We start from the raw sequence: 25980 nt of genomic DNA on the forward strand, positions 1-25980 counted from the left end.
ATGTATAACTTGTCCAAGTTGATTCAAGGAGAGTTTTCACCATCTTACCCGGCTACAGAATTCTTTTGGAACGGTGAAGGGACCAGGCGTGGTTAGTATCTACAAAAGTGCACTTGACTCATTTTGATCTTCTCTACAAAATATACTCTTATTCGGGAAGTTTTCTGGTAAGATATTTTGGTAATACTTCTGCCTTTAACATACTGGTTATAGACTTACTACTTACCTTTTGTTTAGTCAAATGTAAGACGTCTTTCTTCCAAGCTGCGATGATGTTTAGAAGATGACAGGAAAGAAAACAAATGAGCAAATTCAAATAATTCTATTTCAAAAATGAACTTTATTTGTGTATAGCAGGTCTAATGGGTGTAAAATAGACAGTACAATTTTAATTACTTTATCATTTAGGTATGTTTCGGAGATGATTTTACGAAGTACTTTTAGTAATTATCTAAATATAGATGAAGTTATCGATCTGGAAGCATGGGTTGGAAGTTCTGTGTATTGAGAAAAACAGTAATAATGTATTTACAGTAATTGAAACATAGTTTTCTACCTTTTTAAAAAGATATTCATTCATACAATGAAATTACTTGCACTGCTGTACACGAAATACACCAAATAATGTAACTTCTGCTTTTATTTAAAACCTCTTTTTTTCTGCTCGAAAATTGTTTTTAACTAATTAAGAATAAAGCTGAGGAAGATATATTTTTAGCAATTAGATCACAAAAACACCAACTGCAACATGGAAAGCTCTGGGGTATTTTCTTTTACATTATTATTTGATGATGGTATCAGCGACATGAGTCAGTTTCTCGTTTTTAAAATTATAGTTCGTTTTCGTCATTCGTTTATGTTAAATTACATGATTTAGTCTTTGCCTATTTTTTGTTTGCTTTTTTTTTACACCGCGCCTAATTCAATTTTCATATGAGATCATTTACTTTTAATTTAAAATATTATTGTGGATTTACGTTTGATAATTGGGATTGTCATGACCCTGGCCATCTTCACCAATCCTAACATCTAATGGATGAGTTTCAAGCGGTTTCTTCTGATTGTTCGGCGCATTATTGGGAGCTGGTGGAGCTAAATTCTTTCTAACTACGCGATGAGGAGGCAATGGAATAAGCAGGCTTCCAGGTCGGCAACTGAAAATGTGCAATTTGCTAGGACTTGGACGATGGTGGCTGATGATACTGGTCGTTTCTGCATCTGGGTATAGTGCTGTATTTTTGGTCATGATATTTCCTCCCATTTCCAGATCTGCATACATTGGATTGTTTGCCATTAGCTTCGCTCCAAGTGCCGGATCTTCTGCTAGTATGTTGTTGGGTTGAGGCTGGTAGTCGTCCACCCATGATGCACCAGCTGCTGCTGCTGCCGCCCTTGCTGCAAATGAACCAGAATAAATGACAGTCGGAGGTGGACCTGAGGTTGCAGTCAGATGCTCATCACCCATTCTGTGATGTCGAAGACGACCATTGGGCAAGTTCCAAGTTGATGGAAAAGATTTTGGTCTTCTCCATGGCCAAGGTATTTCAAGAACTCTTAAATATCTCCCAAATGTGATAAGAAGAGTTGCAAATATCACAATAGCACAAGCTCCACCAATTGCAGTGTAGATGACTAATTCTATATCCCCATGATGTTCACTGAGGAGTGTGGACGATTCCACTGCATCATCATCTTCATCTTCTTCAGATTCTGGAGTTGGTGGATTGGCTCTTAGAGGTAAGAGGCGTACAACGTGGTATTCCTCTCCAGACAATTCCAGGAGCGTAGCATTCGTTTCAGCCAGCATATGCAAGGGTGCTTCTTCCTTCAAAACACTTTCATCAAGTCTCTCCTCTTCGGCAGTATTCTCTGAAACAGGTTCTGCAGGTGTAACAACACTGACATTTACTAGAAGCTGTGGGGGCGCTAAAACTACTCTATTCACCCTAACATCATCGTATTCTAAAGATAATCTAGCAGCTAAATTCAGCTTCAAATACTTAGCAAAATCTTTTTGTCGGAGTTTAACTATAGTAGAATTACCAGCGAGTAGTAACAGGTATGATCTACCTGTTAGTGGTGGTGGAGGAGATGGTCCTTTGTCTTCTTCACTTGTAGAGGCGGAGATCTGCAACGTAATGTTTTTATCTTCTGGATCATCCTGGAGGCGTTGCAATTCCATTTCCCGCTCCTGTTCTTCACTGTCACTATCCCAGTGACTGTAGGGATTACTGGGGTCAAAATCAATCCTGTGAAATATTTCATCTTCACGGTGTGGATATATTGGCTGTGGGTTTCTCGAAAAGTATGGTGGTTCCAAATTTAGTGATGGATCTGTGGTAGTAGAAGTAACAGTAGTTGTAGTAATTGATGCTGTGGCTCTTTGTGAACGAGATGTTACATCTACCGGTTCTGTGGAGCTGTCAACTGCTGGAATATCCGTGGACATGTTCAAAGATTCAGCAACTGAAGTTGCGGTCGGAAACTGCCTCTCTTGAGGATATTCTGTGGAAGTTGTTAAATTCATTGAAACTTTGGTTACATTTGTGACATCTGATATATTCTGTTGAGTATTCAGGGGGTATGATACATCGGCCCCAGTAGCTGAGGTACTACCTTGTGTGCTTACGAGTTGATCATCAGTAGATGCTGGTGCTTGTGAGGGGGAGACTTTAGTTGTCCACGGATCAATCAAAATTTTATTTGTTCTCCTTTTGGGAACTGCGGTGAGATCCCAAAGAATGTCATCAGATAGCCTGGATGACTGATATAATTCGTCCACATTAGAACCCATTTTAGATCCTGAGTCAGCCTCATCCTGATCCGGGGTACTGGATGAGGTTGGAGTAGGTACTCGTGAAGTCACTGGGAATATGTCAAAATCAGCTGTGAGGTTGAAGAGCCGGAGCTGCTGTCGGCTCTCTGAATCCCCAGGAGATGTCGGGGTGGCAGCACTAACTCCAACTGCAATAACAAAATAAAAATGATATTAAAATACGAGAAAATACAAAATAATTGGATTTAGGAAAACATCATGTTGCAGTTTAAGTTGCTTAAATGTACATCACAACCTCTAGGAGACGATCTCAAGAAAGGGAAGTGCAAAGCAATTTATATGGCCTTGTGTCATTAAAATGTTGACAATTTGTAAACAATACGGTAGGTGTTTTTACATAGGTTTTTACATAATGATACTCAACAGCACAAACCTTAAATGGTTCTTAGAAACTCATTTTAAAACCATTGTTCTGAATGAAATGCCAATTCTAACACTCAGGAAATTGTTACGTTGAAAAAGAATTAAAACCCTCACATTCACTCAGATATATCTAAATTAAAACATTTCACCATACGAACATCCATTATGCCGTTCGAAAATTACATATTCATCACAATAAAAATACAGGTGGTTTTTAAGACGAAGCAAATCGGTACTTTGGAACTTACTGTAACAGAGAAATATATATCGTTTTAAAATGACTTAAGGCGAACGGAACTCAAATGCTATTTAATTTGTTTTTAAAATAATCTTTCGGAGACTGGAATGATAGTCTGAATGATGATCTTAGCTTAAGGGTATTATTATTATTATTATTATTATTATTATTATTATTATTATTATTAATCTGGTTACCCTCCAGGTTCGGTTTTTCCCGCGGACTCAGCGAGGAATCCCACATCTACCGCTGCAAGGGCAGTGTCCTAGAGCTTCAGACTTTGGGTCGGGGATACAACTGGGGAGAATGACCAGTACCTCGCCCAGGCGGCCTCACCTGCTATGCTGAACAGGGGCCTTGTGGAGGGATGGGAAGATTGGATGGGACAGGCAAGGAAGGGGGAAGGAACCGGCCGTGGCCTAAGTTAGGTACCATCCCGGCATTCGCCTGGAGGAGAAGTGGGAAACCACGGAAAACCACTTCCAGGATGGCTGAGGTGGGAATCGAACCCACCTCTACTCAGTTGACCTCCCGAGGCTGAGTGGACCCCGTTCCAGCCCTCGTACCACTTTTCAAATTTCGTGGCAGAGCCGGGAATCGAACCCGGACCTCCGGGGGTGGCAGCTAATCACGCTAACCACTACACCACAGAGGCGGACATTATTATTATTATTATTATTATTATTATTATTATTCAATACTTGTTCCTGAGTACAGTGTCGGTTCAGTAGCAGTGTTTACAGTCAAATGATTATAAAAGTATCAAAGCAGAGCAAGCAAAGCAAAGTCACCTCCATGCAGGCCATGAAGGCCCTTGGAGGAGTGAAAGGTAAAGGCTTCCATCATTGTTAACCTCGGCACGTGATGGGGTAGAGTGGTTAGCTCTACGCCCGGCCACCTTTTCCCCAAGGAATTAACCTGGTACTCATTTTTGGTGTAGGCTGAGTGAACCTCAGTGCCATATGCACCTCCGGAAGTGGAAATCTCGTTTCTTAAATTTTACGACTTCCTGACGGGGATTCTAACCCACGTCCTTCCGGGCGAATCGAGTACGGATTTACCGCCTCGGCCAGGCAGCCCCTATTAGTATTAAATGGTAGCAAAAACAAATTTTTCATTTTATTTTAAGGGGAAAGGTATAGTTTTCGCTAGCTTCAATTTAGTGCAATTGCAATGAGCAAGTACAAAATGAACAATACTTCAGACAAAATGTTCCATAATTAATATTCATGAAATAATGTTCAAATTAAAAAAAATTCAAAATTCAAAATTGCATGTTCATTTTTTGTAGAAAATATTTTTTTACTATATATTGAACCCGACAGGGGCATGATCCAAGGACCTTGGGTTGATATCGATCTCAGTAATTACGCACGCAATGCTATTAAAGGGAAAGAACGCTGAAAATGATTAATATTCATATCATTAATAGAGGTCATACCGAAACTAATTAATATTCATACCATTGAGATAGATAAATTGTGTATTTTAAAATTATTTTATGAGATTTCTTTGTCTGCGACCTATTGCGCAGTATTATCCTTTGTGTAGCGGGGGCCCCGCAGATGAAGCCAAGCCAACTTAGACCCGGGAGGGGTTACGAATGGGGATTCCCTATGACATCACTCGAGAGAAGACATCCCTCCTCAAGGCTCACAGAATGAGGGGAAACTAACTTTTTCGAAACGGAATATAGGAGCCATCTTGGAATCAGACTGGCCAACTTAATTACCGACGAGGTAGAAAATTAATAAAACTCGAATTAGGGGCTCATCTCCCGATTTAAAAGGGATGAATGCTACTGGGACATTTATTTAGAGTGTTTAATGTCCTCTTCCGTGATAACTTTCAGCAGGAGAAAGAATACTGTGTTGTTTCTGCGTGGAAAAGTACTGGGGCCATCTGGTTAGTGTCATGACAGCTCCTCGAGACCGGGACTTCACCCCGTGTGGTGGGGGAAGCAGAACATATTTTAATTAATTTAAAGAGATTCACCGAAGGATAATTGAGTGGTTATGTCTCAATCGCACCAACTAGATACTGGTCACCGACCATCCGCACTATTTTACCTCGAGTACGCCGGGAATAGGCGCTACACAAATTAGTGGAAGGGGTATCGCTCCCTAGTAAAAACTACTGCAGAAAGGGAGAAGAGTCAGTCGGGATTTGTGGCTTACGGACGGCGAAGCTTCGTGCCGTCGAGCTTCCAGCGATCTTTTGTTTGAGTGAATTTCAATTTAATTTACAAGTGAAATCGCGTACTGTGCGTAAATATTGCAGAGATTGGATAGACGTGATGCTAGTGTCTAAACATTAAAGATCAGGGACGTGTCGCGAACATTAAATATAATTTGTAATAATATTATTATTATTATTACTACGGCGCTACTGTGTCGAGTAGTAACAAAGGTACGCGGAATCCGATACTGAATCGTGGATTGCGGAGTGAGGTCCGATATCGGGGCTGGACGTTCACACTGAATGTAACTACACAAATCTTGGAATAAATAGTGACGTGTTGTGTGCCTCAGGAATACTGCCAGCGGTTTCGTCAACCTAGAACAATGGACTCCCGGTTGGAAAGAAGAATGGTGCCTCCAGTAACTGCTTTGGTGCCTATGGGTCAGCACTAAACCAGCCATGGACTCCCTGAGCTGACAACGGGTCATCGAGATGGAGATGAGTATAAATCATAATTAATATGACGAAATCAGATTGGGCGGGGAACAGTTATCATTACCTGACGCTATAATGTTAAAGATTGTAACTTCAGTAATGTAGATGTGCTACCATGATACACGTAGCTTCTATTTACTTTATTTAGTTAGTAACACGTCTGAGCAATCAATTGTAAATAAAGGGGTAATACGATGAATTTGCATGCAGTAGTAGATTGACTTAATCATTTTATTTGGGGAAACTTGTAATTATTGATGCGTCAGGAGACTAATTGTTAGTAATTCAGAGTAATTCAAGTTAGGTTGTAGTTAGTCCAGCGATGATAATGCATGGTTGGTAAATAGTGTAATTTTATTCCGTGAGCACCCAGAACTACGAGATGTGACTTCGGAACTGACACCCAGGCCTCCACTGACATATATTTAGATAGGAAGTGTACGATTTTAATTGGAAGGCTTATCACAATTTAAGTGCAAATTGAGGAATATTTAATTCATAATTGTATTACCGTGTGACGATTTTATGAGAAATCACGATTTAGATATGGATTAATTACACCGTTATTACGAGGAAGTTAATCATGATCACGCAGTATGGTCTAATTTCCAGGTAAGTCGTGTAGGGAGATGGTGTAATGATGAACCCAATAATAATAATAATAATAATAATAATAATAATAATAATAATAATAATAATAATAATAATAATAATAAATTGTAGTTATGGTAATCCCGCAAGTATTGGTATCATAGAAACCGGTGTCGCGTCGCGGGATCATGATATTGTAAACGAATGTGTGTGTTGAATTGAAGTGAAGTATTGAGAGCCGATGTAATTTTGTTTAATGAACAATGAAGTTCAGTTTATTAATGAACGATCCCCGAGATGGGGTGTTTTGTTAAGAAAGGGCGTTATGCCTGTGACGGCCAAGGCCAGTGACCACCCGCCGTGCAAAGGGGCTGGGGCAGTTGACCTAGTGAGGAGAAGTGTTGTTTTTTTTGTATGCTCGTCCGCTCGTAAAATGGGAAGCCTTGAGTTGAAGAGAATGAGGGCGAAAGAATCGCCTAATAATGAAATATTCAACACGCCAGAATGATGTAGTTGCTAATAAATGACACGGCGATTGTTACCAGTACTTGTTAGTTTACTGTCATTACACACTTGAGTATAATGTAGCTTAGGGGTTTCAGAGTCCCACTTCCATCCCAAGGGGTGTCAGTTCAGTTCCCGACAGCGGCATTGGTACCGCAATGCTCAACCGAAGGCTGGATGTCTCACGTGTTTACTGTATATAATTTGTGTTCTTTAAGGGTTCATGTATCTTGTTGTGATTATAATTGAGTTGCCGATGGTGTTGACCATCGGGGTGGTGATTTGTATACCAGTGAGGGTCGGTTCAAACCCGGGCGTTTGTTCCACATTTTTATGAGTTCGTTCTTGGCATTTCGTTGGGGAATAGTTGTGTGTTTAGTATAGGGATTGCTCAGATTCGTTGCATGCATGTTAATCCTATTGATCAATGATGTCACATAGCCTCAGTGTCTATGATAAGTGTTTTCCCGTTCGAATCTCGTCATAATGGATCGCTCTGCGATAGATAATACTCGGATCCATCACAAACGACTGAAAGTCGATAACAAACAACAACAATTGATAATAATCCATGTAATTCATTTGTATATAAATGCGTCATTACCATCATCATCATTAAGGCCTAATAAACCACGTGTATTAATCTAATCTTTAACCCGAATGTGTTCTCATTGTAATTAGGTATGACCCGTCTCCTACCCTGTATGCCCTTAAGCTTAGTCGAGTTAAGCGCCCATTTGTTTTATTCCAACCCGTTAACGCCCTGTAGACATCATGCCGGAGCCATTAGGTGTAGGGACGGGCACAATATACTACAATTCATTGAATATTTACGCTTTCTTTTTTATGAAATAATGAAAGGACTTATGCTGATAATATATTTGAAAGCAGGGGTCTCTAAAATACGGCTCGTGGATCATGCTCGGCCCATGGAGGAGTTTAATCAGGCTGCCGACTTACGAAGAATTTACAAAATTGAGTAACGAGAAAACGAAGTTTTATCAGGAAAACAAGGGAATGAACTTTTTAAAAATGCGGTGTGCTATTCTTACGGCCTGACTAACGAGGGATCCAATACTTCGCAGGAAGTTTATCTGTCATTGGGAATACCTATACTGTAGGTGCGAGGAAACTATTTCTTTGTCGAAGTTCACAAAATCAAATGATTGAGTTAGCTCGAGTGACAAACATTTGAAAGACATTTTATTTATTCAACAGTCTAAATTAGAGCCGCAGTTTGACAAAATTCTGGACTTAAAGAGCAAGTGTCATACTTCTCACTAAAATGTACCTGGAGTTTTAAACTGTAGATTGAAGACATGGTATAATATATTTTATTCATTTCGTTATAGTATTTTAGTTTTGAAAAATGCCCCACGAGACTGAAACCTTGATTAGTGGCCCTTAGGGTCCAATGATTTGGAGACCTATGTTCTGGAATCTCCAAAATATTCCATTAGAAAATCTATTTTTCTGAATCACTACCTTTTATAACAATTTTTCTAATGTTGCAGTACTAATTGTGTTTTAAACATTAAATTACTCGTTTTAAAGGAAGGAACATAGATGAAATGAAATGGCGTATGGATTTTGGTGTCTGGAGTGTCCAAAGACATGTTCGGCTCGCCAGGTGCATATCTTTCGATTTGACACCCGTAGGCGATTTGTGCGTCGTGATGAGGTGAAATGATAATGAAGACGACACAGATGAACTAGAAATTCGGCAATCTGATAGCTATTAGGCTGCAACCCAAGGAAAAATTCCAAAACGTTCAAATTTCTCATATGTAGCCCCCCCACCCCAACCTCATCAAAATGTCGGACTCAACTTTCGAGTAAGACCCTTTCAGATTAGCTAGGAACTTGAAATTCGGCAATCCGATATCTATTAGGCTGTAACCCAAAGAAAAATTCCAAAAAGTTCAATTTTTTAACTTTTTCCTCCCTCTCCCCAAACAAAATAGCGACGCCATGATGCAGTGCCGTACAAAATTAAAATTTGGCAAAGTTATAGCTCCTAGCCTGTAACCGACTTAAAAATTGCAAGAAGTTCAAATATTTAATATTCTACCCACTAAAAAGTCGAAATATTAAGCCAAATTTAATGACGGTGCAGACTTTCGTTTCGAGCTATTCTGTGGCTAAACGATAATTGCTATCAATAAACGGATTGCACTTTCGGTCCTAAAATTAAGAAATCTACAACTTTGGTCGTTTTGTCGTATCTCGACCTCTTCTACCTTAGATTGAGCTTCATTTTCCCGGTTTTGGTCAATTTTGTTATATTTCCATAATTTATTTTACTGATTCATACACTCATAAGACAGATAAATGCACGTATTTCAGTATACTCCTCGGCAAAATTATTGGCCATACGTATACGGACTTTCATTATTATAGCTGTCTTGAATGTGTGGGAAAACGGAAGGAATGTGTGGAAACACTAATCAAATTTCAGCCTAATTTATGTTTCTTAAGCAATTTATGGTGAATCCCGTAGACACACGGCAAAACCTCAAATAACCAAAATTGTATGTCATTTTATGGTCAACCTGCCTGCCAAGTTTCAAGACTTTAGCTGTCTGTTAAGTTGGCAAAATAATTTTTCAACTTGTGAAAAGCGGACGAAATTTGACATGGATCAAAACGTTCACTTCTTTCTATGGTATAAATAGCGGAGGTAAACAATATGTATAAGAAAATAATGTAGGCGACTAAAAGAGTCGTCTGATGCTGCAATCCGTTTCTCAATACGACGTATCGTTTGGCAGCAATAAATTCCCAAATGAAAGTCTGCACTATTTAGCGTGCACATTCCCTGGCCCTGCCGGCAATCTGATAACTATTAGGCTGTAACCCAGTGAAAAATTCCAGTAAGTTTAATTTTTAATTTTTATCCCTCCCAGCCAAACAAAATGCCGGAAACAACTTCCGGGTGCACCAGAAAATTGAAATCTGGCGAAATTATAGTTGTTACCCTGTAAGTTTTAAATTTTTACCTCTGAAAGTATGGATATATTCAGGCAAATTTCATGCCGTTGCAGACATTAGTTTCGAAGTATTTTCTGCCTAAACAGTAATTCCAATCAAATCTGGACAGCACTCTCTGTCCCTGGAATGAAGAGATTTATAAATTTGGCCCTATGAAAGTTTCAAGACTGTAGCTGACTATTAAGTGAATAAAATAATTTTTTAAAATGGTGAAATTTTCCCCAGATCGAAAAGTTTACTCCTATCCATACAATAAATCGCCAACATACGAGAAAATATACTAGCACCAAACATGCAGGTCAGTAAAAGTCCGTCCGTTGGCACAGTCCGTTTGTCGATGCGACATACCGTTTCGCCATAGTCTATTTCGAAATATCCATTTATAATTTAGAGTATGCGGGGGTTTTGGGGGCGGAGACCCCAACGAGTGTAAGCGAGTCTATATATAAAACGCTAACTTGTATGTTTCACAAAAATCTATCTCCTAAACCAGGGGGAGTTAAAAAGTACGGTTGGTTCCAACATTTTCCAAACCGTCTCAATAGAACAGGAAAAATCTTGCATTTCTTGAAAAGCCAACGGAAATGTATTTATTTTATGTACTTCATTTAATTACAAAGCCGCACCAAGATTTGGATTGATCTTGATGGAGAGATTGTCGCTAGGCGACAGCAACTTACTCTGTATTATGATAGTCCGGTTATTTATTTATTTATTTATTTATTTATTTATTTATTTATTTCGTGTCAAAGAGTTGAAAACCTTAAAATATAAGTAAGGTATTATATACAAACAAAACTAAGTACATCTTATGTCACAAACATATTTCACACAAAGTCTGCCCAGAAATGGGCAACAACAATTCCCTATTCAGTGGCCTGAGTCAAGTCTTGAAGTGTACAACGAACAGGGCAGGACTGACAGTCATAAAGGTGTTGGATAGTTTGCTGCTCCCCGCAATCGCAAAAGTCTGACTGATCTTTCAAATGACCCGATATTTTAGGTTATCCTTGGTAAGAAATGATATATATAGGGTGTCCCCCAAAACACCGACAAAGCTTAGTATGTTGTGCGGTATTGCGGACTGATCGGTTTTCAAGAAGGAGCCCCTGTCCGAAATGCACGGTTTGAGCACTGGAGAGCGTCGAAGTCTGAGAACGGTTGTGACAATTTGTTCCGATTTGGTGTCTTAACATGGAAGGTATGCAACTCTTTAGCCATATGTGTACTGCGGATGGATGACTTCAGCCTAATAACATTCCTGCGCATGCGCTACATTCCTCCACACAGTCCATTATGTGCATCCTACAGCGTTAATTGTGTGCTGCTGCAGTCTGCTAGTGCAGTAACGTTATTAACAGCATTGCGACATGTATCAGTTCACAGCTGTGGAAATGACCAACATGGTGCTTGCATACGGCAAAGCGGATTGCAATGGTAGAGCTTCTGTAAGATTGTATGCGGAACGTTTTCCAAACAGACGTAACCCACATCATTCCACGTTCGCGGGCATCGAGAGACGACTAAGAGAAGCTGGACAGATCCATGTAGGTAGTACGAAGAGTATGGTGTATGGCACTCCTGTAACATCAGCGGAGGACTTTATTGCTCGAGTCCACGGAGCGATTGAAATTCTTCAAAGACAACCGCACGTATTGGGTGATGTGCGTGAGGCTCAGCACCACCGATGTAGGCTCTTCAATGGCGTAGGAGGTACACACTTCGAACTCCGTTTCTAATGAGCCCGATGGGCTACTCACATTTGGTTTATTGATGACATGCGGCACGCACACCCACCTCACACTTCGATGCGCTACAGCGTCCAAGCCGTGCGTTTCTGGATATGGGTTCCTTCTTGAAAACAGATCAGTTTGCCTTCACCCACAGCATACTAAGGGTTGTCGGTCTTTCTTTGGGACACTGCATAGAAGCATGGGAACACGCCGCCATGTTTTACGAAGTACTTTTCTTGCTAGGAGGTTCATGTAACTAGGCAACTCATTGCCTATTATTTGGAGATAGCAATCCAACGTGCCGTGTTCGAGATGTACTTTCATGTAACTATGCAGCTCATTGCCGAACAATCTGTTCATTTTCGCACCAAATGGGAAAACAAAGAATGTCATGTATCCACTCGCGTTGCAATGAACACCATGCATCATGAAAATAAATCGCCGTTTATGTAAGCAAAATAATAGAAATAGTTTGATCAAATTAATAGACATAGGAACCTAAAAAATATGATATATTTAGAGTGATTATTTGTTTTGTAAGTGAAATTACACGTAAATGTAATAAGAAAAATATAAATAACAAAAGGACCAAAAATAATGAAGAAAATTGTTAATAAAAATTGCATAATGTACAATTCATCTTTTATTTATTGAGGCGTAGCAGCGCACGCTGGGTATGAAGTAGTATAATATAATTCATGCAGTTAGTTTTTTTTACAATTTACAACATTTAAAATAATTACAGCATACATTCCTACAACATGTTAATGGAAGAAGGCATGAGCAGAATCCCCCGCCCCCAGTCACGCAACCAACTGGGCGAAAGAACATCCGCCCATAGCCATCGTCGCAACATGCAATTAGTTTTGTTGTAATAAAAACATATCAAACTTATTTTAACTAAAAAACTGTCACAATACATGGTTACTCTATCATTTATTGTTACAGTACATTATGTAAACGTAGCATCTGGCGTACTGCCTAGACTTTAACAACGTCATAGAGTTTATGATAAATCCACATACATGTTCTTACTACTAACTACATGAATTTTCTGTGTTTTCATTCTCTTTTAATTTCTTTTCCCAAATTCCTCTTAAAATATCACATAGTTTTGCTGTTTCTTTTCTGATGCCTTCCATTCTCAGTTTATTAACTTCGGAAAAGTGTAAAGTTCAGGTTCATTTTCTATTTTACTTTCTACTTCCATTCTGTATATTTCTCTCTTATCTTTCTTGTTTCTTTACAGCCTTTTAGTAGTGAGCAACTTCCATGTCTTTATTACATAAAATGCATCGATTATCCCCATTTTTGTCTTAGAGCTTTATTCTTATGCATTCCCAAATGCCAATAAATTATCCCTCTTATTTCCCTATGAAAAAGTCTGTGCAAAGCAATTGAATAAAGTCTGATTTCCAGGCCAAACAGAAAATAGGTTAGATGTTAAGTAAGAATTTATCACAAGGAGCAGTTTCTCTAATTCCACTAGCGATAAACAAAATTGAAAGAGTTACTTTTTTTTTTTTTCGGTTAACGGAAACTTTCATCAGTATTCTCCTGAATCTCCACGCTAGGATGTCTCAGATTACGCTGGCCTTCTTTTATGGAGTCCAATCTCACAAGCCTTCAATAAAAGGGTTGGCTGACTGCAGTCGGGAGCCGAGTAAGAGATACCAGCGGGAAGCACATTCAATCCTAGAGGAGATGTAATGCCCTCGGTTTTAGACGAACCACGATGAAGCGACATAGCTGGGTAGCTTTCGTACTAGTCATTACGAAAGTATCTGTTCGTTGAAAGAAACAGTAATGTGAGGTACGCTAACAGCATCACTAAGTTACTTTCTTTTACTGTAAGAGTTACGAGAGAAATCAGCATGGGACGAATACTTTCCTATTTTAAACTAGCTGATGTACCCATGTCCGCCTCTGTGGTGTAGTGGTTAGCGTGATTAACTGCCACCCCCGGAGGTCCGGGTTCGATTCCCGGCTCTGCCACGAAATTTGAAAAGTGGTACGAGGGCTGGAACGGGGTCCACTCAGCCTCGGGAGGTCAACTGAGTAGAGGTGGGTTCGATTCCCACCTCAGCCATCCTGGAAGTGGTTTTCCGTGGTTTCCCACTTCTCCTCCAGGCAAATGCCGGGATGGTACCTAACTTAAGGCCACGGCCGCTTCCTTCCCCCTTCCTTGTCTATCCCTTCCAATCTTCCCCATCCCCCGCAAGGCCCCTGTTCACCATAGCAGGTGAGGCCGCCTGGGCGAGGTACTGGTCGTTCTCCCCAGTTGTATCCCCCGACCAAGAGTCTGAAGCTCCAGGACACTGCCCTTGGGGCGGTAGAGGTGGGATCCCTCGCTGTGTCCGAGGGAAAAACCGAACCTGGAGGGTAAACGGATGATGATGATGATGATGATGATGTACACGTGCTTCGCTACGGAATTATACATTGTATACAGAGCAGTAGGTTAGGTAGAGTACACGTTGTGAGGAAGACTGTATTAAATTTCAGAGCTCTTAACGTTACCCTGGAAACGCGACGGAGAAATCACCAAACATCTTTTCTCATATGAAGACTACGTTAGGGAATTTTCATTGTAATGGTAGGCCCGCTTGCCTACCATCAGTCAAATCAGGTTGGAGATTTGCATTATAATGGCACAAAGTCACTCTCCACCTGCCTTTTTACATCCTCAGAAAGACTGTCTTAGTGGTTTTCCCAACTGAAATGAACATAGGTCATTACAATGACGTCAGTAGGAATGGCGCGACTAAAAGCAATGATTTCACACGAAATACTCGATCAAATGAAAAACCACACATTTTCTCACTTTTAACGAACAGTACTACGCTGCCGACCTAACAGTCCAAAGTTCCAGAGCTGGAATGACCAGGCCGCAGACAGCCGTGATCCGTAAACACACTTAGTCTTTTTTAGGAGGGGGGTTATAATATGCCCTTTTACTAATCTGTTTCCTAGGAGTACTCGATGAGTCGGAAAATTTCAATCACTGCACCGGCGGCGGAAAAATCTATCTGACTTGGAGGCAATTTTTTCCTCAAAGCCAGAGGAGAAACCCCCTCTTCACTGCTAATTTTGAATAAAATGAATGTAGAATTTAACAAAAGTAAAGAGGAAGAAACTCTTTTTACGAAGGGTTGAATTTTGAGTTATTTAGTGAACTGTGGTGCTATAATTTAGTTTTCTTCCGACTCTGAAATACCACTCTTATCATAGTCGGTACGGTGAAACTGAATAAAACATAAATGGTCGGAAATTATATTCTCTACAACTTTTGTCATGTAGTACTTTTCGATACGACCAATAACATAGGTATTTAGAAATTAAATTTTAAGCGCCTTCCCCTAAATTACAATTTCATACAGGGCGAATAAAATTCTTTATAACTTAGACTGTAGTTTCTTATTCCCCGACTCTATATACCGATTTTCATTAAATTCTCTTCATCCATTTTCTCGCGGCTCGGCGTTGATTTGGACTTGGCAACAAAAATACAAATTCATGAATACCTGTGTTATCAAAGCCCGTACGGTAACAATTTATGACATAAATGATCGGAAATTTAATTCTATAATTATGTAGTATTTATCGATAGGACCATTAATAATATAAATATTTGAGAATTCAATTTTTGGCCTTCCCTTAAACTACCATTTCACTCAGCGTGAGTAAAATGATTTATAGCCTAGATTGTAGTGAATCATCCCCCGACTTTACACACCGATTTTCATTAATTTCTCTTCAGCCGTTTTCTCGTGATGCGTTGACAGACAAGACAAGACAAGACAAGACAAGACAAGACAAGACAGACAGACAGACAGACATTACGGAAAAGTAAAAAGTACATTTCCTTGTTATTATGGACATGAGCGAAACAGAAATACCATTCTTTTCAAATTCTGAGCTATGTACAGACAAAACTCTTATTATATATATAGATTATGAGCTACGGAGAACAGGAATGCGAGTACGAAGGCGGAACTCAATAGCTTGTTTACGTAAGCATCTGTGCCTTTATAAACGCAACCACCAACATACTCTCAAGACCACTATGCCTACTTCATTGAACAGTATTACGAAAACACATTTACGATTCGTTCTCCTCACACATTATTTGGTCGCGAACTTAAACTGAGCTTCCGAAACAAGTTACCAATGCTCAGTTGATGAAAAAGACATTTAAGAATGGAAAATTTTCCAATTTACATGTGATTAGAAACATAATTCGGAATTAAAACACCAGTTAAGGTTCAAAAAGAAAAAAAGAAAGAAAGAAGGCTAATATTATGGCCCTGAAACATTATGTCTTGCAAATGAAATTCGAAAACATCGTACGATTACTGCCCAGTCGTCATACCCTTTGCAAAATTAAAGGATTTATTATCATATGTCCCTTTACGGTAGAATAAGTTTTTTGGCGACATTATCGACGTCCAATCTCAGGTAACACAAGAACGAAAAAATGACTGCGAGTAAGTGATATGATTTCTTGTAATAGGAAGGGAAATGGTTGGATAAATCCTGTTTTGTAGTTTTCTAATTAGTTTATTAGAGATATTAATTCCTTAAAAATGTGTACGGCCCGTGTCGTCTCAAAATATCCGAGTCTCGAAACATCCAAGTCTCAAAATATCCGAATTTCAGAGGACAATTTAACAAGCCGTTTGATACCTGGACGACGAGTCTCAAAACCAGTCTGTACATATAGACATTTAAAATTTAATATTCAGTGCATCGGATAAACCATTGTACACAGCTGTTCCACAGTCGACGAATGGAAATATTAGAGCTTCGAAACGTTACTAAGAAAACGAGAGAGAGAGAGCGAATGAATATATATTATAAACTGGCAACTTAATATTTTAATTTCGACTTTCACTAACGACTATAAAATCATTAGTATTAATCTTACATCAGGAGTATCGTGCTGTTCAGCTGTTCTGATCGTCACCTTCTCTAGCTTTCTTACAAAATGTTGTATACTACGATCTTCTATTATCTATATAACTTCCTCAAATTCATAAACAAAGAGAGAAAGAAGATAAAAATACTCTTCAGATTTCCACCCACCGTGCTTTTTTTCTTTATCATTATAATTAGCCCTGCTATGTTGTAGGGTCACTGATGTGAATTCTCCTCCTTCATTTCATCTGGTCATATTTTCACCCTTCTTCAGATCCTGCTCTTTCAGATGGGCTGTGGCGTTGACTCTCCCTCTCAATCTTGATGTAGGCCTACTTCTTTATATTTTTCCCGCTGGCATCAGGGCTATTCATCTCTTTCCCACGTACAGTAACTCTCATCTCTCCACATTACGTAACTCAAACGTCTTAATCGAGACTCACGGACTGACGTGTCACTCCGTAGTTATTATTATTATTATTATTATTATTATTATTATTATTATTATCATTATTATTATCATTATTATATTCATTTATGGCCATTTAAAACAACGTTAAGCAACAATCACACATTACTGGAGGCCTCAAAACTCACGGGCTAAAATTAGTAGAAAATAGTATCAAAACTCACGACTACAAACTTGTAGCTAAATTAACATTCTAATGAGTCTCAAAATTCACCACTCCGGACAGTGGTGCCTGTGATGACCTCAGGAGGCCTGAGGTGTGCGGTTAAACACGCTGCTCTTCAAGCACACGTTTGTCCACCCACTTTTAGAATGGGATACCCTATTTATTGCTAACAGGAATTATCATCCTACCACAGACCAAATTCTCCAAGTATAACACTGATCCTTAATCAATTATTCTGCTTGGTGTCATCGAGTAGCGACAACATGGAATTAATTACTTCACAAAAGAGTAAACTAAATTTAATTTACAGCGTTTATGGATTTTATAAGCAGAAAACAAGTCGAGCGAAACAGTAAGGTTTTGTCATAAAAGACTTGTCATCCGCGTGTGCCGGTAAAGTTACAATTGCAAGTGACAATAGCCCCCCCCAGCGTGTATCCGATTTTCAACCTCCCGTCGCGTATACTTCGCGCGAGGCTACACGTCAGGTGGTCCACCTCTTGATGAGAGAGGTGCCAATTACAAGGGGGCACTCAGTTCCGGCTGCAGCTGACAATGGTCCTTTTCGTACAATTCCAATGACATTTTCAAATATCTACAGTCGTTATGCGGGTAGGGTGGGCATTTATCCATTCAAAGAAGAACTGGCCCGGCTCGTGCATTTTGAGACTGACCCAGGTAAAGAAACCTATCTTACTAGTCCTCTTCTTGGAATTAATGAATTTTGATACTCGTGTGTTAAGGCTCGTGAGTTCTGAGACGACACGTTCTTTGCAGCCGAAAATCGTTGTATTCTTTCCCCGGCAGCCTGTCTTCTTTCCTCTGTCCATCCCCTATTCAGTTTCTGTTTGTCATGGAAGCCTCTGAAGCTGTCTTTCACTGATCGGTTTAGAATGTATTCCCGATTTAATCCAGATTGCTCAAGATACTTTCTAACGTCCTTGAACCACTTGTCGAAAACTTCAGGTCTACTGTCAAGTGTTTTAAAAATCTGTTTTGTCAGCCTCTTCTCATCCACTCTAATAAAAATATTTCCATAACATTTGAGCCGTCTTTTCCTCATTGACTTAATCATTCTTTCGTTTTCCTGATATAGCTCTCTTTCTTTTTTTTCAGCTTCCTCTGTGGATAAGTGGTAGTGTCGGCCTCCGGATCTCAAGATAGCGGGTTCAAACCCGGCAGAGGTAGTTGGATTTTTGAAGGGCGGAAAAAGTCCATTCGACACTCCATGTCGTACATGTCGGCATGTAAAAGATCTCTGGTGACACCTTTGGTATTTGCCCGACAAAATTTCTTTAAAATCTCAGCCATAGACGCCCAAGAGAGTTTCGGTTTACTCGGTCTGTCATCTAGTGGGCCTAGAGTAAAACGGAACGTCGAAATTGACGAGCAGACAGCCAGATGGCATCAAATTGAAATGTCTGCACACGGTAGCTGAAGCCATAGGGTTTTTATTATTATTATTATTATTCTCTTTTTTATATTGTTTAACGTTGCACTAACGCATCGAAGGTTTTCGGCGACGGAAGGATGGGAAAGGGCTAGGACTGGGAAGGTGGCGGCCAAGACCTTAATTAAGGTACAGCCCCAGCTTTTGTCTGGTGGTAAAAATGAGAAACCACGGAAAACCATCTTCAGGGCTGCCGACGATAGGATTCGAACCCACTACCTCCCGAATGCAAGCTCACAGCTGTGCGATCCTAAACGCACCGCCAGCTCGTTCGGTGGTAAAGTTATCCCCTTCCTCGTAACCTATACCGGCGGAAGATATCTCTCTCAAATTCTTATTCTTGATTCGTTATGCCCCAACTAAGGAGCGTGTTTGGACTCATTAGCACTTTTTGTCGTTCTTCTTCTTCTTCTTCTTCTTCTTCTCAGTATCTCTTCATCCTCTCTCTGCGTTCCTTTTTACGTTGTTCATCCTATCCTGTATCTAGTCGAGTGGATTTTACACAAAACTTGTGTTTGTGAATTCAGGTTCTGAATTTTATTCTATCTTGAATCGTTTCTTCATTAATGACAATTTTATTAAGGTTTTCAATTATTCTTCTTGTTACTCTTCTTCTCTACTCTCCGCTCTAATTTCCCCAGTTTTACTGGGGTCGGTACTATCTGTGTATTTCGCCCCCTTTCTCTACGGCTGGATGCCCTTCTTAACTACAACCTTATGTTGAGGGATGTCTTCGTCGTTACGTGTTTCTGTGGTGGTTGTTAGTATGGTGTGATGGGCAGTATGTAAATGAAAAGAAATACAAGCACCTTTTCCCTGATCCAGATGAATGAACGATATTCAGTTTATATCCCTGCCCGGACGGGAATCGACCCAGGGCTCTTTGAATCCAGCATGCTGACCAAGGATGCGGACTTAGTTTGTGGTTTATCTTATACGAATTAATCCTCAAATTTTGACTCTAGTCAGATTTTACACCTCTATCACGTCGCTCGCTTTGCTCCCTAACTGTTGCTTTTCCCGTACACTATCATCAGCCGAAGGCTACTTCTTGCCAGAAGGGGCTGTTCACTAATGCTGTCCGCCTTACTTCTATCCAGTTTTGAAATAATAGTGGTGCCATTATTGACCCCACCTCACCGTTTGCGAAAGTATGATATATCGTACTTTAATTTCTTATATATTTTATGAATATGATGCCTTAAACTTCAACTCTTCGTGCAAATATTGAAGTTCACTTATTTCTTTTCTACAAAATGTTTCTGTCACTGATCCCGAATTTTCCGACTTTGCGAAGTGTACACACATGCACAGAAATGGTGTCCCGGCATACACAATCAACACTGGCCCAGTCCAGTACCTAAAATGAGGGGAAGGGAGTGAACGGGTAGTGTTGAAGGCACAGTGTGTGCATTGCTCTACATCCGCCACTGTGCCATTTCTATCTTTTCTTTTTTACAAGTTGCTTTACGTGGCACCGACACAGATAGGTTTTATAGCGACGATGGGACAGGAAAGGACTAGGAGTGGGAAGGAATCGGCCGTGACAAATAGGGTACAGCCCCAGTATTTGCCTGGTGTGAAAGTGGAAAACCATGGTAAACTATCTTCAGGGCTGCCGACGGTGGGGTTCGAACCCACTATCTCCCGAATACTGGATACTGGCCGCACTTAAGAGACTGGAGCTGCCGAGCTCGGTCTGTGCCATTTCAATCACAACGAAGTCTTGAAGAAGGCTGTCTAACAGCAGCAAAGCGTTAAGCGAGGAGATGGGGAGACACCATTTATGTGCATGCATGTACTAAACGAGTAGATTAACTATAACTTACTGAATTTCAATTTGGAATTTTTGAAGCAGAATCGGACAAGCAGTACTGTAGTGTGTCGTTTACAGCCGTCCAGTGTGCCAAAGAAGCCGTTGCGTTTCTTGCCGCCAGTGTCCAGAAAATACTTCCACCGCTTGCGAAACCAAACAAAAGTAAAAAAGAGAAGATTCTCATTTCTGTATTTTTAGACACTCATAGGGTTTGATATTGATTTCTCAGCACACATTTTAGAATCACCTGTCTCTTTAAAGATATACTTTAATGGCGTGTGGCCTCTAGGTCTTACGAGTTGACGCCGTATAGGCGCCCTGCACGTCTATGAGGATGGATGAGGATGAATTCTAGTGATGAAGACGGCACACACATCGAGCTACCGAGCTATCGGAATTAACCAGTGAAGGTTAAAATCTCCGACCCGACCAAGATTCCCCCTGTGGATGGGGGTGGGGGTGGGGGTTTGGTAGAATACCGCGCACAGTATCCCCTGCCTGTCGTAAGAGGCGGCTAAAAGGGACTCCAGAGGCTCTGAACTTGGGAGTGTGGGTTGGCAACCATGGGGCCCTTAGCTGAGTCCTGACATCCACTTACTTGTGCCAGGCTTCTCAAATTATCTATCCTATCCGACCTCCCTTTGTCAACTCTTGTTATTTTCCGACCCCGACGGTATTACAACACTCGAGGTCTAGGGAGACTTTCGTTTTCACGCCCTTCGTTGCCCTTTTCTTTCTTTGGCCGATACCTTCATTTTTCGTATCCCTTCCATTTTTTTTCCCTGATTAGTGTTATATAGAGGATGATTGCCTAGTTGTACTTCCTCTTAGGACAATAATCACCACCACCACCACCACCACCACCACCACCACCACCACCACCGGCCAGGATTCGAATCCGGGACCCGCTGGAACAAAGGCCAGCACGCTAACCATTTAGCCACGGAGACGGACTCTTTAAAGATGAAAACTATTTAGGATCATGCAATTCCTTCTCGAGTTTGGTGGAAGAGTAGCGTTCTGTTCATTAATCATACCAAATGTGTTACCACATTCATATGCGCTATGTAATAACTTCTCAGTGTGTCGTTATGAATGCTTTTTTGGTCTCTTTACACACATTTGGAATATGAACATTTTTATGTTGGTGACAGTTTTGACCCCACCTCCCTATTTACGCACCATTTTAGGTAACCACCCAAATACGGTAAGAACGGTAAAAATGAGAGATGCACTTCGTCAGGAACAGCTATGTTACTAGCTGCATAAGGAATGTCATTACTAGGGCGAGGAGTTATAGGAACTAAACATACCCAAAGTGTGCAAGGAAATATGCACTTAAAATGACAAAAATAGGTACTAAAAACCTACCAGACTTTACCATCTTCTTAGCATTTAAAATTACTCAGCATATGTGAATCATGCCACTTCGTTTTCAGCTAAAGGTTTTACGCCAAGGAACAAGTGTTGATCAAAATTATGAAAAGGAAAAAGCAGTAATTATTATTATTATTATTATTATTATTATTATTATTATTATTATTATTATTATTATTATTACAAAAGAAGACAATTTTATCTCTTCCAGACAATAATTATGTGAATAGGACGCTTCAAATGAATCTTAGTCATCACAAGTTACAATGGACAACCAGATATTGTTCCAAATTTTGAACAGTAAAACTGCCTGTGTCGGCTATTATATTTTTAAATCGAGAAAATGACCTTTCTACTTCACATGAGGTTCAAGAGACAGTATGTAAGAACAGCTAGCTCTGCAGGGGTGAAACTAGGTGGTGGTGCTACGTCTTTTCCTTAGAGAACAGGAGCAATGGCCAACTCATGCTTTCAGCCGGGATTCCTCAGCATTATACTGTGAAATTTGCCACTGATTCATCTCCTATCACTCCAATACGGTGAGCAATGGTCGCCTATACCTCAAGAACAATACTACAGCCTTCATAAGAGATAATTCTCTCCCTTCTACTTTATTTTGAAAGGTACCTATTTAAACTTGGAAGAAATGTACGTGAGACCACTGAAAATATTGAGGTTGGCCAGTGCAGGACGCATATTCAAGGCCAGCACGCTCCAAGCAGAACCAGAGGACAGAAAGAACGCTGTTGTCCTTTAATCACATTTAAGTGCCTATCATTGATAGCTGCCTGCAAAGAATGCCTGCTCTCAGCGACTATCTGTTAAAGAAAATTAACAAAGTAGAGATGGGTAGAAAAATACGACTTTAAAACTTAATATTTGTCGTTTTATGCTCTTAACATGCATCTTCAACATAGGTATTAATGCACGAAATAGTCATTTATTAGCACTATAAAACCCATGTACACTGACTGACAGAGCAAATGCAACACCAAGAAGGAGTGGTCAGAACTTTATGCCAATTGCAGGGTAGACTGACGTCACTGAGGTATGCTCATGATGTGAAATGCGCCGCTGTGCTGCGCACGTAGCGAACGATAAATGGTACACGGCGTTGGCGAATGGCCCACTTCGTACCGTGATTTCTCAGCCGACAGTCATTGTAGAACGTGTTGTCGTGTGCCACAGGACACGTGTATAGCTAAGAATGCCAGGCCGCCGTCAACGGAGGCATTTCCAGCAGACAGACGACTTTACGAGGGGTATGGTGATCGGGCTGAGAAGGGCAGGTTGGTCGCTTCGTCAAATCGCAGCCGATACCCATAGGGATGTGTCCACGGTGCAGCGCCTGTGGCGAAGATGGTTGGCGCAGGGACATGTGGCACGTGCGAGGGGTCCAGGCGCAGCCCGAGTGACGTCAGCACGCGAGGATCGGCGCATCCGCCGCCAAGCGGTGGCAGCCCCGCACGCCACGTCAACCGCCATTCTTCAGCATGTGCAAGACACCCTGGCTGTTCCAATATCGACCAGAACAATTTCCCGTCGATTGGTTGAAGGAGGCCTGCACTCCCGGCGTCCGCTCAGAAGACTACCATTGACTCCACAGCATAGACGTGCACGCCTGGCATGGTGCCGGGCTAGAGCGACTTGGATGAGGGAATGGCGGAACGTCGTGTTCTCCGATGAGTCACGCTTCTGTTCTGTCAGTGATAGTCACCGCAGACGAGTGTGGCGTCGGCGTGGAGCAAGGTCAAATCCGGCAGTAACTGTGGAGCGCCCTACCGCTAGACAACGCGGCATCATGGTTTGGGGCGCTATTGCGTATGATTCCACGTCACCTCTAGTGCGTATTCAAGACACGTTAAATGCCCACCGCTACGTGCAGCATGTGTTGCGGCCGGTGGCACTCCCGTACCTTCAGGGGCTGCCCAATGCTCTGTTTCAGCAGGATAATGCCCGCCCACACACTGCTCGCATCTCCCAACAGGCTCTACGAGGTGTACAGATGCTTCCGTGGCCAGCGTACTCTCCGGATCTCTCACCAATCGAACACGTGTGGGATCTCATTGGACGCCGTTTGCAAACTCTGCCCCAGCTTCGTACGGACGACCAACTGTGGCAAATGGTTGACAGAGAATGGAGAACCATCCCTCAGGACACCATCCGCACTCTTATTGACTCTGTACCTCGACGTGTTTCTGCGTGCATCGCCGCTCGCGGTGGTCCTACATCCTACTGAGTCGATGCCGTGCGCATTGTGTAACCTGCATATCGGTTTGAAATAAACATCAATTATTCGTCCGTGCCGTCTCTGTTTTTTCCCCAACTTTCATCCCTTTCGAACCACTCCTTCTTGGTGTTGCATTTGCTCTGTCAGTCAGTGTATTTCCTTCACAAATCGACTGAAACAGAACAGACTTTAATCTTACGAGTCTACAATTTAGGTTGAGGATTAAAATAGGCATTTATGACGAAAGCATCACCAATACCTCAGTCAATGTATGAGACAGGCAGGTCAATGAAAGTGACAAACTTCTTGTTAAATAATATGCAGTATATGTGAATGTAAGCGTCCGATAATCAGGTTATATCAAACTTTAAATCGTTAGAGAACTAGGGACTAGTCCAATACTTTCTGGAAGACTTCTTTAAGATGTGGGGAAAAGTGAATCGCTTCGTTAAAGCAGTACTTGTATAATTAATTCATTTAACTCAAGAAGATAATTGGTCATTACGTAACACTTGTTTCCGAGTCGTTAGCCGAGCTTGTTATCTCCTTCACAAGCCTGCGTCATTGCTGATGTGAGGAAATGGATGTGTATTGAACTGTCTGATTCTTCTGAAATTATTTAATATCTCCAGCAGAGCTATATTCGAATTGAGATTACCATTGTTCATCGAAGTGCATTCGTCTTTTCATTTGATCAAAGATGAAGTACTGAGTTCTAACACATATGCGTAAAGAAATAATAATAATAATAATAATAATAATAATAATAATAATAATAATAATAATAATAATAATAACCAAACCGCATGGTGCTACTGCCCTGTTGAGCCTTGGCCTACCACGTGACCGCTGCTCAGCCCAAGGCCTGCAGATTACGAGGTGACGCACGGTCAGTGTCACGAATCCTCTTGACCGTTATCCTTGGCTATCTCTATGATAGCTCCTGAGCAACAGGGGCTCTGAACTTTGGAGCGTGGGTTGGTGACCATGCCGCCCTTAGCTGAGTCCTGGCATTGCTTCCACTTACTTCTGCCAGGCTCCTCACTTTCATCTATTCTATCGGACCTCTCTTGGCCAACTCTTGTTCTTTTCCGACCCCGACGGTATTACGTATGGAGGCCTAGGGAGTCTTTAATTTTCACGCCCTTCGTGGCCCTTGTCTTCCCTTAGCCGATACCTTCATTTTTCGAAGTGTCGAACCCCTTCTATTTTTTTCTCTGATTAGTGTTATATAGAGGATGGTTGCCCAGTTGTACTTCCTCTTAAAACAATAATCACCACCACCAACGGACATTATTGCACTGTCGTAAAGCCATAGGCTTAATATGCAGCGGAATGCAGATTACAGGTGAAGCATGGCCAGTGCAACGATAGAAACACGTGGAAATTAAATAAAAATTTTAAGGAAAATCCTTCGCCCAATTAAGGACAAAGATGAATATAGACCTTGGCATAACCATGCGCTCTGTACTCATGTCCAGAATCTCTCTGATGTCATGTGGAGAAGGAGAATTGTATTTTATGGCCACCTGCTAAGAATGAAACCGGGACTTTACATGTTTTAAAGTTAAGAAGATCCAGTAACTTGGTTCAAAGAGGTGGAAGGTAGTGATGGGTAGCTTG

General features: G+C 40.9%; 1 protein-coding gene across 3 annotated transcripts in view; it reads right to left on the reverse strand.

Moving 5' to 3' along the window:
* Positions 1 to 320: 320 nt before the first annotated feature.
* The window catches only part of LOC136880801 (uncharacterized), a 740501-nt gene continuing 714841 nt past the window's right edge, over positions 321 to 25980 (reverse strand). The window contains exons 4-5 of one of the 3 annotated variants that reach the window (XM_067153333.2): positions 2071 to 2964; positions 321 to 1869 (exon numbers count right to left, since the gene is read on the reverse strand). In XM_067153333.2, coding sequence (XP_067009434.2) covers positions 974 to 1869; positions 2071 to 2964 — 1790 coding nt within the window. In that variant the 3' untranslated portion in view covers positions 321 to 973. Of the gene's footprint in view, positions 2965 to 25980 lie in introns of all 3 variants that reach the window. The other 2 variants (XM_067153332.2, XM_067153331.2) reach the window with 2 other exon arrangements.

The sequence above is a fragment of the Anabrus simplex genome, chromosome 9, assembly GCF_040414725.1.
Source record: "Anabrus simplex isolate iqAnaSimp1 chromosome 9, ASM4041472v1, whole genome shotgun sequence".
Classification (NCBI taxonomy): Eukaryota; Metazoa; Arthropoda; class Insecta; order Orthoptera; family Tettigoniidae; genus Anabrus; species Anabrus simplex.